Here is a 16,049-nt window from a genome sequence, read left to right on the forward strand (position 1 = left end):
TTACCCTAGGTGGCCTGACTTGGGGGGGGGGGGGGAGCGCTTCTGTGTGGTCCTTCCCTGGGTTTACCACTGTGCAGGGTGTACCCACGGTTTCTCCCAGCCCCCACCCCCCCCTCCCTATTACCGCCAGCGTGCTGCTTTTCAGCTGGACTCGGCAACGTTAAATATTTACACAAGGAGCGGAGGAATGGCGCTTTTACAGCGGCGGAGAGATAAAGCCGCGCTGTTTTAGTAGCCGGAGGTGTTTCGCCGAATCTCGGCGTTCGGCCCGAGCCGATTTGATGCGCTGCCGAGTCTCGTAATTTCTTAACCGCCCGTGTCATGCTCCGCTCGGACGAAGCGTCCAGTTTTCCCGCGCCCTTATCTCGCAGCCGCCCGCCCCCACCCCCACCCACCCATACGCGGCCACCCGATCTCCAATTACACGCTTCGTTTAGAAAGCGCCATTTAAAGACGCGCAGTGGCATTTCGAGAGAGCGTAAACAGCGAAAGAGACCAATTATTTCTGTTGTATTGCAGAGATATTTGTTTGTCTGTGCTATGTCAGCATCCCGGGTTCCATAAACCCTGCACGGCAGCGCCGTTGTCCTTTCTCCCCTGACGTAAAGCGGCGAAGCACGCCGTTCTGTGGAGGCAGTGCGAGTCAGTGCCACTTACAGCCGCGCTCACTCTCTCTCTCTCTCTCTCTCTCTCTCTCTCTCGCTGTCTGGCTGTTTGGAGCCGTCGGCCCGTTCTGTTCCAGAGATATCTAATTTTACTGTCGGCGTCGGGAACGCTGTGTCTCCTCAAGCTTTATCCGCTCCGTACCCTTCAAGAGACGCTGGGTCAAACCCGGCGGGTTTCATAACCAGATGCAGTCGAGCGCGATTCCAGCCCCTGGCCTCCCCAGCTGCAGGTATCCTTATCAGGGTGCCTTTGTATCTGTACAATAACTCTGTGGCAATGTGTGGCCGCTGGTGTTATCTGCCCTGGCCGTTCCTCTGTCTTCACCTGCTATCTGCGCGTCTATCCATGTCAGGGGCCCCGTCGGGGGGCGTGGCCCTGAACCTGTCTGTCTCCCGTCCAGGATCCGGGCCCCCCCACGGTGCCCTCCTCTCCCACCCAACAGGGACCAGAGGCGGGGAATATGCAAATGCCTGACACCAGGTTGAGTCCCCTCCACCGACCCCCCTGAAGGTCAGGCCTGCCCCAGGGCCTGCTGGGACGGGGGCTTCCTCCGAGCGGCCGGGGGGTGGTGGGGGGGGGGGTCATGGGGGAGGTACGCTGAGCCAGGAGCCAGGTGATCCCTCAGAGCTCAGAGATTTATGGCGTTCCCGACACATTCCTAGACGCATCAGAAAAGCAGGTCTGATTTATCTGCATTTCATTTCAGACTCCCCCCCCCCCCCCCCCCCCCCTCCCCCCACCACCACCTCCCTCCCATCCAACCCCCGCTCCCGCCCCAGAAAACTGCCAGTAAATCTTCCCCGCATCGCCTTCCACAATGTAAACCGTCTGTTTCAGTTATCAGTCCCACTTATGTAAACAGGGGTGAGGATCTTGCAACCATGTGTGTCTCCCCCCTCCCCCCCCCCCCCCCCCCAAAAAAAAAACCTCCCGTAAGCCTTCTCGACTGTGAAAGTGAAACTCCCGCTCAGTGAAGTCTGGAATGATGTCTGTGGCGAGCCTGGATAAGAACTTTGAGTTCCTTAGAATTGCAAACCCAAATGTCCTCTGCGTTTCTCACTGGCGGACTCCTGGCTGTTATTGCACTTAATGCTGCTCTTCTGTTTTTTTTGCTGATGATCTCTACATTGTTGGCAGCGTTAGCGCAGAGTGCTAATGTCCGCTAGCAGGTTGTAGCACACGGTATGTGTTTGTTTCCGAAGCTGACCAGCCCTTTCCTTCATTGTGAACCGAAGGCTGCCTCTCTTCGCCGTGTGGCGGTCGTCTGTCTGTCTGTCTGGCTGAGCGTCTGTCCTCTCCTGTGTCCGTAGGAGACGAGGCGCTCTCCAGGTACGGGAAAGATTTCTTCCGCTCGGTGGACGAGCTGCAGGAGCGGAGCGCGGAGCAGAGGGACAGGTCCGCCGGCGAGCTGCGGTCGCTCGAGTCCGAGCACCAGGAGGCGCGGGAGCACCTGCGGGCGCTGAGGAGGGAGCGCGGGGGGAGGAAGGGCGAGCCCGAGGGGGCCGAGAGGGGGGGTGCGTGCAGCCCGGGCAGGCGGGGGGGCCGCGAGGGGACCCCGGAACCGGCACCGGCACCGACACCGACACCCGCCGCGCCACCACGCCCGAAGCCGAGCGCGCCCGGGAAAGCACCGTCGCCCGCCTCCCCGTCCGCCACCTCCGACGCGGGCCCGTCCCAGCAGCCCCGGGTCACTCAGAGGCCGGCCAATCAGAGGCCGGGAAAGAGCCCCCCGGGGAGTAAGAGCAGGACGATTCCTCCCAGGCCGCAGTGGCAGAGCTAGCAGCCGACATCATCATTCGGGTGGAGGGGGGGTGGGGCGGGGGGGGTAATAGGGGGGCTCACGCTGAGAGAAACAGCCATGCCCTCAGTCAGGTGCTCTGATGACTGGGACTCAGAGCCCAGCTCGCGGCAGAGAGACCGGGGTTAATATCTCACAGAAAAAGCCTCTCTCTCTCTCCCCGCGTGGGGCAGACGCGGCACTCCGAGGAAATGAGAAGCACTCAGAAGGCCCTGTCTTCTGGTGTCAGGCGAAGTCCGCGGCTATTTTTATCGGCTTTCCGAGCGCTTTCGCGGGCGTCCGGCGCGGCCGTGGGGAGAGGCGCGGAGGCGGGAGGCACCTGCCCCCGCGTTTTTTTTAACGGCCTCTGCCTCGCCGCCGAATGAAAGATGCAGGTGCCGCGCTTTTACGGCCGAGCGGGGGCACTCCGCTCCGACTGCGGGGCCCGCGGGCGACATTAATGATTTAAACATTTGGCCCGGGCGCTGTGAGTTAATTACCGTCCCAGCGGTGCCGGCGGCCCAGTCACTTACCACATGTAGTGTTTTTACTGGAACGTGAACTTTATAGGTATACGTACTCACACACACACACACACACACAGACCTGAAACAAGCAGCGTTTATTTTTACAATAAATTAATGTGGAAAAGAAAAATATTTGTGTGTTTTTTTTTTTTTTTTTCTTCTGATAAGATAATTGGATTCTCTTTTTTTGGTTTGGTCTCTCGTTTATTCATTTATACAGACGAGTACGGTGAAAGCGCAAACGTGCTTACGACGGTGAATTTGCATATTTTACTTTAATCACAAAGCTGGATGAAGGATCAAAACGCCCGTGCGATTTCCATACAGGGCCTCGTTATCCGTGGAAACGCCAAAAGAGAGAGAGAGAGAGAGCGTTAAAACCGCTCTCCGGCAGGCTCAATAACTGAGAGAAGCGCGTGTGACGCGCGGTCGTAAACCTGGCCTGGGTGATTCAGCCGAGGACACATACCTCCGCGATCATCAGCTGCGATACCGGCGTCGAATTTCATGCCCAAAACGAATGAATGTTCTTATCGGGTCTGATGACAGTCTCCATCATATATAACCAATTAGGTGGCCTTGTTTACGGATTTGCGCTCTATGTACATTTCTCTGTTGCTTTTTTCTAACGCTTGAAATTTTTGTTTTTCTCCGTGTTGCTGGCTGACCTTCTCTGTTCTACCCCTTTCGTTTTGAGCGAGCACAGCCCTTCACCAATTTTGTATTAAAATTCATAGATTAATTCTGTCCCTTTCACCGTAAAATTAGTCATACACACTGTTTACTGGATCTCATTTTTTATATGAGATAAATAAGTAATATCTCTGTCGCTTTATATATATTGCTATAATATTGAATAATACAAACTATAAAATGTAATGTAGTTCTGCGGACTTATTCAGAGACATAAAGCGGGCTGTGATATTTACGAGCTGTGTTAGGACAAAAATAAAGATAGAGACAGGAGTGCTAATGTATTGAACGAATAGTAATGTTTCAGCCTAATGGTCCAGAAAATGATTTATGTAAGTAGTTAATTGGGATGATATGTAAGAAATGGCAATGTATGACATTTAAAATGTAGCTGAATCGCGTTCAGATATATTTTGGGGTAATGCTCGTGCATTTCATTCCGTAACATTTAAGAGGTCACGCTGATTGAGTTGCATGGTAATCAGGCCAGTGTCTTTAGGGTGCAGACCTGCCACTCCCGTTTAATTGGACGTACTGTAAAACAATGGCGTATTCCTTCGCTCGGTAACTGGGGTAAAAATGGCGTCACAATCAGGAGACGGGCGCTCAAGTTTTAAAATTTCAAGACTTCGCCAGGTTTCATGTGGGCAGATTAAAAATATTTAATGATGTTGGCGAATATAGACTCACTTTTGACCCAGGTCCATTTCCATTTCGTTTGAAAGCTTCACTAACACTAAGGCTAATATACAGTATATCTGTGTATTTTATTTTAATGTTGGCTGTGTTGGTTAATTCCAGCTATAGTGCTCCTATATCCATTAGCCTGTCACAGAGTGCGCTGTGTTTCATCATGGGTGGTAATTTCTACTCTCTGAATGAACTGGTAAAGCAGAGCATTATGGGACATGACAGAGGTGATCAGTGAGTGGAACATCCCACTCCACTGCTCTGCGTATAGACCCACCCCCCTCAGGTACCCCGTCGACTTCACTGGCAGCTGATCCCAAACCCCCCCCACCCCCTTCCCCCTAATTCCCCTGCCTGTTCCTCTCCCTCCAGACAAAAGTACACACGGGACACATCAGTCACCTCTCTGCATTTGCGTGTCTGTGACAGCACTGATGCCAAAAAAAACACACACAGACAGAAAAACAGTAAATGGAGAGATAGGGAAGGGCCATTTCAGCAATTCTCTGCTGTCCGCTCAAACTGATTTAAAAAACAAAAAATGTTTTTGTCCACTAAATTCTGCGCTCAGTTGTGAATAATGCATGAGGGGGGCTCTCGCTCAGACCCGGCTGCCCTTCAGCTGAACGTGAGCGTCTGCAGCTTCGCCGCGGCCATTTCCTCCACACGCCGGGATAACCCGATTAGCCTGTTGTTGCGCTGCTCTCCTGACAAATCTGTTTATGGATGGAAGAGAGAGAGAGAGAAAAACACATTCGCCTAAAAACCACCTTTGTGCAGTCTGTCTATAGAACTCCTTTAAATATGTGGACCTTTACGAGGATGACTTTTTGTAATCACATCCCTCAAGTAAGAAGTCATGTGCATATTCTGCATCCCAGCTAGAAATTAAAATCCTGCAATATATGTGAAGTGCCCATTATTTAACTAATGGTGTGTTACCCTGTTCAGCGAGAATTGCATATTGCATTCAAATGGAAGTATAACTTATATAACTAGATGCAACGTGAACAGATGAACAGAAGTTGCTTCTCTTTAAGGTTTACGATCTCATATGCTATTACAGCGCTAGTCTATTATTTTTCTCACAAACTTTTAATGTGCTTGATAATGTGGTGAGATGCAACAAAGCTCATATTTATTTAGCGTCCATCGGGGGAATGTTATTCTGAAATTGGCTATTACAGGATGATCTGGATTTGGTCATAATCTCACAATGACTTCCTTTCTGCATTGTCCATCTTGTTAGTGTTCATGTATATATGCTTTAAGTTAGTTTTTATGGGAGACATGCTAACATTCTGGCATGATTGGAGAAATATGGGCAAAGAAGAACTTGTCAAAGGGAGGTTTTTAGTGAGTTCAATTCAGTTATTTGTTCAATTTGGTATTATTTTTTGTTATTATTCCCCTCATAGACGCACATATCAGTCATCTTCAGTGATGTATTTGCGAATCGATAAATAGAATCCAGAGGACTGGAATATTTCCCTATATGAACTGCATAAAATGTTCTGTGAATGACAGAGGAAATGACCCCACGGCAGACTCAGGGCATGTAAAATGCGCCCGTTCGCTTCCTCCAGTGCTTCCCGTCTCTGGCCCGTTACACCAGGCAAACAAAAACCACGGAATATTTACCGCTGCAAGTGGAAGCTTGATTTCAGCCAGTCACTCCCATGTTGTAGATGTACAAACACTGATCTGGCTGGGAATAAACTTTTAAGCAGAATTGCGGTAATGGCGAATGAGGAACAGGAGGAGGATTTGAACTCTTATGAGGAGGTAGGTGGTGTGGAAGAGCTGCGGGAAGCCTTGGATTAAGGGGCTTGAGAAACTAAATCCTGCAGGTGACATCATCCGTGTAAACGCTGAGCCGTAGCCGCTAATCCAGTTTATACTGTACACCTGGGAGGTGGGGGGGTGGGGGCAGGACCGGGGGTGAGGAGAGACCGGGCCTGGCAGGGACTGACAGACTTAACAGGTGATGCAAATCCTTCACTCTGAGAGAGAGAGGAAGAGGATCTCCTCACATTTCCTCTCTGCTAACTGTAGACCACCCTCTGCCAGGCATGAGAAAAACGAAGAAAAAAAAATCCTGTCAAACTGAAATGTGGAATCCACTGAAAAGAACAATAATTTATTGGCTTTGTCTTGAATTTCTCATCGGATGTATTTTCCTGGTTAAAAAAAGGAAATAAGAGCATGATGGGAAATCAAAATAGAGGTGCTCTTAGCTGCCTTCCTCTCACTCTTTCACGGGCACATGCATTCACAGAGAGAGTGAGGGAGAGAGAGAGAGCGCAGGAGAGCACATGTTGAGTGTTTTTCCTCTCGATGCATAGAGATGCAGTGTCTTCAAGGCTGTGTTGCTGGTTGCTGAGCTCTGGTCAGCTAGAGCCAGTATGAATACCAGGCTTACTCTCTGTGGTCCTCTCTCTATTTCTACCATACACTACCATACCCCCCCCCCCCATGTTCCCCACAACAGCTGTTGGAAAGTAATGCGGTCTTGGATTCAGAGCTCAAAACCAGCTGTTTCATTACCTGTAATTAGAGCCTCGATAAATGAATCATTTCCTCGGGATTCTTACTGCTGGGGTTTGATTATATCCTTGTAGTCATTAGCACCATTGGACAGGTTCCAGTACCAGCTGCCTCGCAAAATGCACTCACCCTGAGAAGCTGAGAAACACGAGGAGCGGAGTTTAAAATGCAGTACCCGGTTTCCGAGCTTTTCACCATGGGAAGGGAGGCCTCGCTGCTTTTCTGGTTTCACCAGCTTTTTTCCTGTCTCTGTTCTCCGCTATGTCGCGGTATCCGCTAAGTAAACGTCTTGTAGGCAAATTACAGCTCATCATTTACGAGATAAATGCTCCGTTAATCAGGGGAGAACCAATGAGAATCAGGAGGAGCTCTGTCAGGAAAGCAAAACTGAATTTTCAGCCATTACAGGAATTGTTTGAGAGCAACACAATGTATTTCATTTCATTCCAGTGCTGCAAACGTAATTTCATAGCACAGTAGAAACTCTGTAGAAAGGGAATCTGAGAAAAGCATAACTATTACTAGTGCTCGAGGCCCATAACCTCCAGGTGTGAAAATGAGGAGTTAAATATGATACAGGAAAAATGATTTACAGCAGTGTTTTCAGACAGAACAAGAAATAACAGGATGTGGCATAATTTCTTTGCGGCAAAAATGTTCAGGAGAACGATGGAAAGTAAAATATGTCCTGTTTGCTTTCCTTAAGTGGCCCAAGGGCCGAATGAGAGGCTCCTGTAATTCTGACGTCAGATTTCACCAAGCATCAGATATACACTTTACACAAACTGAGCCTGAATCCACTATCATTTTTAGTGTATAAAATGTCAAGTGCCCAATTCACAGTTAGATCTGCAATGCAGACCCTTACAGCAGACAGATTCATGCTAGCCTGTTTACAGTGGCACATTATGCTGAGAATTTTGAGGAAAATAAAAGATGGAAAAAAAAAAAGATTTTCCTGATTGTCTTTGTTCCAGAGAGCTCATTGATATGTATGAATTGCAAATGATCGCAGCATGCCGTGGTCCTGTCAAGCGTTTTGACGAGTCGAGCAGTGCACACGCAGTACTGTACGTCTATTCAAACATAACCAGCACCAGAAGAGCATTTCATGAACCAATGAACTGAACTAGACCCCTGTTGAGATTACATAGATGCTGTACAAGATTAGTCGAGCGATCACGCCATGAAATCACTGACGGGTTTTTTCAAGTTCTCCTCTTGACTGGATGCGGAGACCTCTTGCGTGGTGCTCGCTGGTTCGCACGGTTGCCATGGTGAAGCATGTGTTGTAAACGTTCTCACTGAAAACATTCAGTTATTCTCCCTAACAAAACATACAACTTTCAACACCTTTCTGCCTTACGAAATTCAACCACCCATGAGGGAAATGGTAATGTTTAATAGTCTGATTTTTTGGAGTTTTTCCTTAACTTTTCTTCACCAAAACCGGCAGATTTTTGAGTCCGGAATCTTGAATGTGCAAGAATATGTTCGAGCCCCCCAAAATTTATGATTGCAGGATGCTGAAATATGACTAATGACTTCACACGTTTAAATAAGGCACCGAGTATTTTTGTTCCTATTTTTTCACCTAGGGGCAGAGGAACAAGTGCAGTTGTTTATATTGTCTGGAGAGGAGGCGGTGAATGGCTCCAACTTGCAAGTGTGATGAACGTGGAGTTTTCCATGGAGTCTGGCAGCGGTTTGAATTTTACTCCAGCGGCTGCGTGATTTACGGGACCTTTGGGGGAGGGGGGAGGGGGGTGGGGGTGGGGGGGGGCTGAACTTCCATCCCCTTGAGCAGATCCTGTCTCTGTTTTCAGAATTAATGTTTCTCAAAGGAAAGTGACACTGTAAGAAGGACACTGACCAATCAGCTCGCTTGTTTTTGTTTACAGATTTTCAGAAAATGGGCATGCCCCATGGGAATTCGCTTTGAGGACTCGTACTTCCCAATTCGCTGTCGAACAGAAAAGTAGTCACGCAGGGAGCGGCTGCATTCCATAAAATTCCAAACTGGGATTTGACGTCTGCTCCAAATGTGCCAATTAAATCCCAAATTCCAACGAATAGCCGTAAATCGAACCGTTACCGCCGGTCTGCGAGCCGGTGAGTACACGGCGGGTCAGCCATTTGAGATGAGTGTGAAGCACAGTCGGCTGTTTCCTGCGTGCGGTCATCCTGGTTTCATCCCGCCTGTGCTTTGTGTGGTAAAGCCGTGACTGCGCCGACTGTTTTCGGAGGCGGAGAGAATCGACCCCACCCCCTCCTCCCCCCTCCCCCCTCTTCTCTCTCCTCCGCCCCCCGCCCTCGACGCATGTCAATTTTTCACCCGCCGCCATGCCCGGTTCGTTGGCGGGCCCGCGCATGAAATTACCATCTGATCAGGGAGGGCAGCACATGTTTTTGGCGGTGTCCATTAATTTGTTTCTGGTCGGAACAATGTCCCACGGTTTAGCGCCCCGCGCTTCTTTAATGGGCCGCGCCTGTGTCCGCAGCCCCGCGGCCTGCTGGGAAAACGGCTCGTCTGGCCGAGGCCTCGCCTCCACAGCTGCACCCCTCCGCCTGTGGGCCGGAGCCAGCTCGCAGATGTGAAAAGCTGGCTGCTCTTTTTTTTTTTAGGGGATTTCCCAGAAAAAAATGAACAGTGGATGGAATAATGAGAAAAAAGAACCCTCAACATATGCTCACATTCCAAGAGCAGTTTCCTTTTCAGTGAGAGGTTATTGTTCCCGTATTCTTATATAGGCTCCATTCGGTATTAATCTCAGTTAAGATGTAGCTAATGGATAGTGAATGTTATATTTATCCTTTTTGAGACATAGAGCTCATTCCAATCTCTTATTTTTACCTCCTTGCATCTTTTCCTTGCATCTTTTCCTCACTCCCTAGTTCCACCCAATGGAGGTCGCAAGGAGAGGATGCGAGGATGAAGGAATCGAGGAAACGTGTATGGCTGGCCAAAAGTGCCAGACAGAGGATTCCCTAACTAAGCATAAAGGTGCAGCCTACCCTCTGATTGCCGTCAGTACGTGTACAAATTTTGGATTCATATGGGACTCGCATAAGTGAATGGTGGTGACGTGGCAATAACATGCAAGAAACGTGTACCGAGGATGAAATCACGACAGCGTATATGAGAAATTCTTTTAAACGTGCATTAGGCAAATGGAACATCCTTGTTCAGTCAAGAGTCAGTTTGAAGCCACGTCAGATGTGGAAGATGGGGAGATGTGGATCCACAGGTCGATCATTTATACATCACAAATTCCGGAAAAAAAATCCTTCCGCAAAGGATGCACTAGTGTTTTTTTTGCTCAAGCATCCTTCTGGAGCCTCCTAGCTCCTCGCTGCTTGCTCCTTCAAAGAGCATTTATCGGATTGGAATGTCCTTAAAGATCGTGGACCTCAAGATGGTGGATTTCCAGATCAGGCGAGGACCAAGGAGACGAGGACAGATAAAATAAGCAAATGTAATGAGCCCGTATTGTTTTAGCAACCTGTTGTCACCTTGCTAAAGGTTAAAACATAACTGTGGTCCACCTGTAGGGCCTCTGGGCACTGCTTTTAGATTTTGGATTGGGGCTTCCAAGTCTGGGTGGTACCCTCCACTGCCCAGCACCGGGGCGGTCAGCCTGGATCACCAGAGAAAAAACAAAGCTGCAGCGTATGGGTAATATTTCCTTAAATGAGTTACACTGGATCCAGCTGGCTTCTGCTATGTAACGGCAAGCTTGCTGTGGGTTTACACCAAAGGCCACCTAACAGGGTGAAAACTGCGAGGTGTCTGTTAGCACTAGATTTTATCATTCATAGCAGGAAATTGGTCGACATTTTAGTTCATTCGATCCAATAAGTTATTCATAAATACAATCTTTGGAAAACAGAGAGCTGATTTATGTGCATAGCAGAGTTTGACTCGCAGTTCTTTTTCAGAAATCGGGAAAAAGACTTATGCATATTGCTATAAAATACAAAGAGAAATTTGCTGTCTGACCTGATTACCAATATGGCAGCTACAGCACCTTCTCACAGAAAGGGGGAAAACCATAAATATTAGATAGATGGGTATGCATAATTAGTGGGACTGCATGCACCGCTAGTTTTATTGCTTGTTATTGCATATTTTTGACTGGTTTTATTGCACGTTTTCATGAGTGTTTCTGTCCTGAAAATGCGTAGTGTTGCAAGAAATACAGCACATATGGAATTTATGGTAATAACATGAAAATGAATCCTAAAATATATCTGCGCAGGGTATTATTTATTGCATATAATGACAACCTACTGTACATTGTTTCCAATGAGGTACACTGTGTGCTGTGTGACTGTAGAAAGTTAACATGCCCTTAAATGAGCAGGTGGGGAGGGGGGGGAGGGGGGGTGCCGTATTGTGATCTAAGGAGTCAGGAGCTCTCCTATCTTACATGTGATGAGTAATGTCAGAGAATACAGAGTGGAGAGAGCGTGCAGGCGAGGTGGGGTGGGGCGGGGCGCGGCGGGGGGGAGCACGCTGGGTTTCGGAGCGCGCGGCGGGGCAGAGGAGGGAGGGGTACGGTTCGGAGGAGGGAGGGTAGGGAGTCGGCGTGAACAGAGGCGGGCCGCATCGCTCTCACGGCGCGGCGCGGTGGGAGGCGGCTCTGATCAGACGCCGTTGGCGGCGCTCCCTGACAGCGAGCGCGGGCGGAGGCCGCGGAGAGAGAGCGCAGGTACCGTCTGATCTGCCCCCCCCCCCACCCCCCCACTCCACCCCCAACCGCCTCTGCGCTTCCTTCAGCTATGCATCTCACAACCGACACCCATACCTGCACTCAACTGCAGTTCTGTTATTGCCTCTACTAGACACCGGCCGGGTGACTGGAAACAGAGCAGAAAATCAATGGCGGAAGAAATACTAATAACAAAAACAATATTAACACTAATAACGCTTGACATTTATATAGCACTTTTTAAAACATGGATCTTCCTGCGGTTTGGGAGGCTGAGGGCGTAATTCCCTTCATCCATCACCAGTGTGTGGCATCCTCACTGCTGCTGCTTTGGCTCCGAATGAATCAAGCCAGTGCAAACTCTTCATCTTTTCTGCTGCTCGATGACGATGTCCAGCGTCTGAAGTAGTGATTGGAGAAAGTATGCGCTTTATTACTTTTCATACATCTGAGTGAAGGCCTTCGGTGAACCTTGGAGTTGGAAGATGGGAAACTCGGCTCTGTCTGGCTCTGTCCCAGAATGCCCTCCGATCGCTCCAGTGATGCGTCACCGATGCGCGGTTGCACAGCACTGTCAGTCGCAATCGAATTTTTCTGGATTTATCGCATCCTTGTCCCATGTAATGTAATTTCAGAGACGGAATGAAGAATGCAAATTCATGCTGTGCACAGCACTCAGGTAATGTGTGTTTTGAGAAACAGAGATCATGTGGAAGATATCCTGGAAGGTGTACAAACCTGAGGCGCAAAACAAATTTCACCAATATAAATGGCATCATACTCCAGACATGATATTTCTCTGAACCAAAAAAAAAAACAGCTAAATGTGGGTTTTGGCTGTTTCTCGTGAGGCATAATAACTTTGTCTGGATTAATGGAGAGATAAGATGCAGAGAGAACATCACCAGCCTCTCACCTGCACCTGCTCCCTCCAAGTGGCCTGTACACAATCCACTCCTTTTGTCCTGGTGCCTCTATTCTGTAGTTTTATATAACAAAGAAGAATACAAAAGAAGTATATGAGCAAGACAAAGAAGAAGAGGAAGACAAAGAATAATATGAATATGAATAAGAAGAAGAATAAAAAGTATGAATATAAATAAGAAGAAACAGCTGCATACAAACATTTGAAATGCACTGATGATCCTTATATTCTATTGACAACAGAAACAGTGAACAAGGCATCAAACACAAAGCTAGTTATTTCCATCAACCGACCGCAATTTCACTGCTACAATGAACCGCCATTGTTAACCATGTATTTATAATGGTAAAGTCTTAGGTGCTCTGAGCAGCCTTGTGGCTTTTCATGCCATACAAAGTACAAATTGAAAACTAACCAAGGCTGGCTGCTGCAGTGCCTTGACTTCATTGAAAGGAGATTTGTTGAAGAAAATGTGACTGCTCTCTACCCTTTGAGCCGAACTGTTCCCTGGGTTGAAAAGCATGTTTAATACAATCCTAATACAATCTCTTCTGCCCATGCATCTTTTATTTGTTATTACTGATGATAGTGGTTAGTTTGCTAATGACACAGTTAGCATTCAGGAGCAGAATCCAACTTCCTCTGGCAGAGATTCAGCTTCTCTGATGGGAGGGGCCTCTTGAGTGGTGGGTGACCACTCTCCACTGTCCCACCTACTGCAGCCCAAATAAAAGGCCTGGACAAATCAATAACTGGCAGTCTTCTGCCACAGAGACTATTGATAAACACCATCTTCAGCAATTATGCTCAGTTGATATTTATGCCCAAAATTACTTTTTAAAAATCCGCTATTTATGAGCTGCATGTCAGCAGCTCTTCAGAGGGCATTTGTGGAAGGGCCGGCTTAACTTCTTTAAGTGACAGGGCTGTCCTCCTACCGTTGGCCTATCGGCTCTGCCCCCTGCCCTCAGCGAGGAGGCGGGTCCTAAAACAGGCACCCCCCAAATGCAGAGGAGTCTCAGACACTGACACCAGCTTTTTCTTCCTTAGCCCTGCATGCAGTGAAGTGTAAATGAGACAATGAGGAGAAAAATAAGGGGGCTGGGGGGGGGGGGGGGCGGGGGTGTATGGTTAATGAGAGCAGGGGGAATATTTAAATGAGGGCGCAGTCGCTGCTGATAGATAGTGAGTGATTGGCTGGCCCTGGCCCAGTCACTGTCTTCCTTTGCCAGCTCAGTCTGTCTCACCCCCTCAGATGTTACAACCCCCCCCTCCCCCCCCCCAGCCTGTCATACCGCCAGCCAGAGGCATCAAACGCACAGTGGATGTGTCATCCTGTCAAAGAAGGGGCTCAATTAAAAAGTGCACTCGGGATACAGGTTAAAATTAATGACGGCACTGCTGGATTTTAAGCTACGGTATCCAGCGCTTCATTTTTTATTTTCCTTTTTTTTTATTGCCTGACCTTGATGTTACACCCTTTTATAGGAAGGAGGGGAATTTCTTCACTGTCTGACTTTGCCCTCTTGTCGATTGCCACCCCCCCCTTCCTCTTGGGGATATGGCCTTGTATTGTCTGCATCGGTTTTTATTAAGTCACGTTCATTATGTCTAGACTTTTACAGAGGCTCGTGGAATGCTTCCACAGACTCTTGTGCAGGTAGCGGGTCTTTTGTTGTTACTCCACTGAAGACTTATAAGCTCTCCGATATGAGTTATTGGGGGAAAGCATGCACTGCAAATCCCCAGTTGGGAATAATAATAAAAGTAGATTTTTCTGAGAATGCAAGGGGGTTTTTCCCCCCTTACATTTCTCAATCATATAAGCCTGCTTTTTAGCTTCTGTATGTGAACAGTAGTCTGTCTTGCTATTTCCATGTGTTTTTCCCTGGTTCTTGGAAATTTGTTTCATAACTTGGCATTATCATGTTGGTGTAATATATCTGGGTTATTTGATGGGACACATGACTGATGATTTATTTTTAGGCAGTGTGCCCATTGTCATTATGTTGCCTAAAAAAAAAATAGTATATCACATGTTTACGAAAACTATGTTATTCAGGCTCTGAACATCTGCATGACCTATAAGTGACCTCACAGGCCAAAAACAAGGTCATGTGATCAAGCTCAATTTCAGCCCAATCTCTCAATGCCCTGTCGTCAATGAACAAAAAGGATGAACAACTCCCGCTTTATTGAAATGTGAAGTGCTATATTTTTTCAATAAGCATATTCTATGATACACTTACATATCATTCAAATCATGTTTGTATAATGTGAAATATGAATGCAATATGTTCTTTCTTGAACTTGAAGCAACCTGGACCCAGACTGTGGTATATGTTTAATATTCAAGCATAACTCAGTTCCTACTATTATTGAGGTAGATACGTCTTACTGGCAGAAGTACTGAGGAGGCTGTTTATGTTTTCTATGGTGTTTATGTTGTATTTTCACTAGAATAGGGCAAGGGCCCCAAGACTCTGTCTTAAATCAACACTGGCCTGGAGAAACATTCATTTTTCTTTGTTTGTTTGTGCTAGATATCAATATGCCCTTCATATGCTCAATCAATATGTCTGTGAAATTTCTTGGAGCTGAGAACTAGGTCTTGCTTCTGCATCTTTTCAAAGTTAGATGTGGGCAGAAAAAATAGAGGGCTCATGGTGTGATCATAAAGTAGAACCAGAAAAACGGGGATGGAGTGTGTCTCAGTGGTATTTGGGTATATATCGTGCTTCACATGCAATAGCAACACAATAGCAGGAGTGAGTATTCCATGTTGGTAAAAATAAATAAATAAATAAATAACTTTATTTCTGCTCACTGGAAGATACATAATGATTTTATGATATGATATGCATAAGTTGCATCACTTTCTTATCTTGTTTAAGTATGTCTTATCTTCTTCAGTGATTAACCACAAAGAAAGTCAATTATGGATCTCACACATCCTACAGGAATTCAGGATTATCTGGTCAATAGCTAAAAAAATTTTGACTTACAAAATTTCTAATGGTAATTGGTTGAGAAGCAGAAATTGATGCCTAAAAAAGGTTCATTATAAACAGCTAAATGACTGTGAACAAGAATGCTAACTGGATCAGGTCCCCGTTGAGGGAGGATGAAAACAAGCTGAGAAAAACTTGAGTCTAATTAACGAACCACGTAAACAGTGCAGGGCATAGGGATGTATCCGATGATTAACATATAAAGAACAAAGGATGAGAGTTCCTCTGTGAAGGGCCACAGCACATTCTATTTCAATCCTCATAATTATATGCTTATTGTGTGTAAATGTGACATAAAGTGTGTGGGGTAGAGATGCAGTATATGCTGTTTGTGGAGCAACATATATGGAAATGCTTTGTTCCAAAGAGCTTGTTTAATTAAAATTGAAAGAGATGAAGATTTCTTCAACTGTCCAAAGCAGGACCGTCTTTTCAGTCCACTAAGGATGTTTTTGCTGCTCGACCGTCTGTAATTCTGCATTCGATTTACTCGTTCAGCGA

The 16,049-nt window shown here is 47.1% G+C and overlaps 1 protein-coding gene across 1 annotated transcript in view; it reads left to right on the top strand.

The window, feature by feature from the left end:
• LOC118237154 overlaps positions 1–2,446 on the top strand; it is a 69,524-nt gene extending 67,078 nt beyond the window's left edge. The window contains exon 12 of the mRNA XM_035435618.1: positions 1,977–2,446. Within this exon, the coding sequence (XP_035291509.1) occupies positions 1,977–2,446 (470 nt within the window). The remainder of the gene's footprint in view (positions 1–1,976) is intronic.
• The last annotated feature ends 13,603 nt before the right edge of the window (positions 2,447–16,049 follow it).

This window comes from Anguilla anguilla, chromosome 10 (assembly GCF_013347855.1).
Source record: "Anguilla anguilla isolate fAngAng1 chromosome 10, fAngAng1.pri, whole genome shotgun sequence".
Lineage (NCBI taxonomy): Eukaryota > Metazoa > Chordata > Actinopteri > Anguilliformes > Anguillidae > Anguilla > Anguilla anguilla.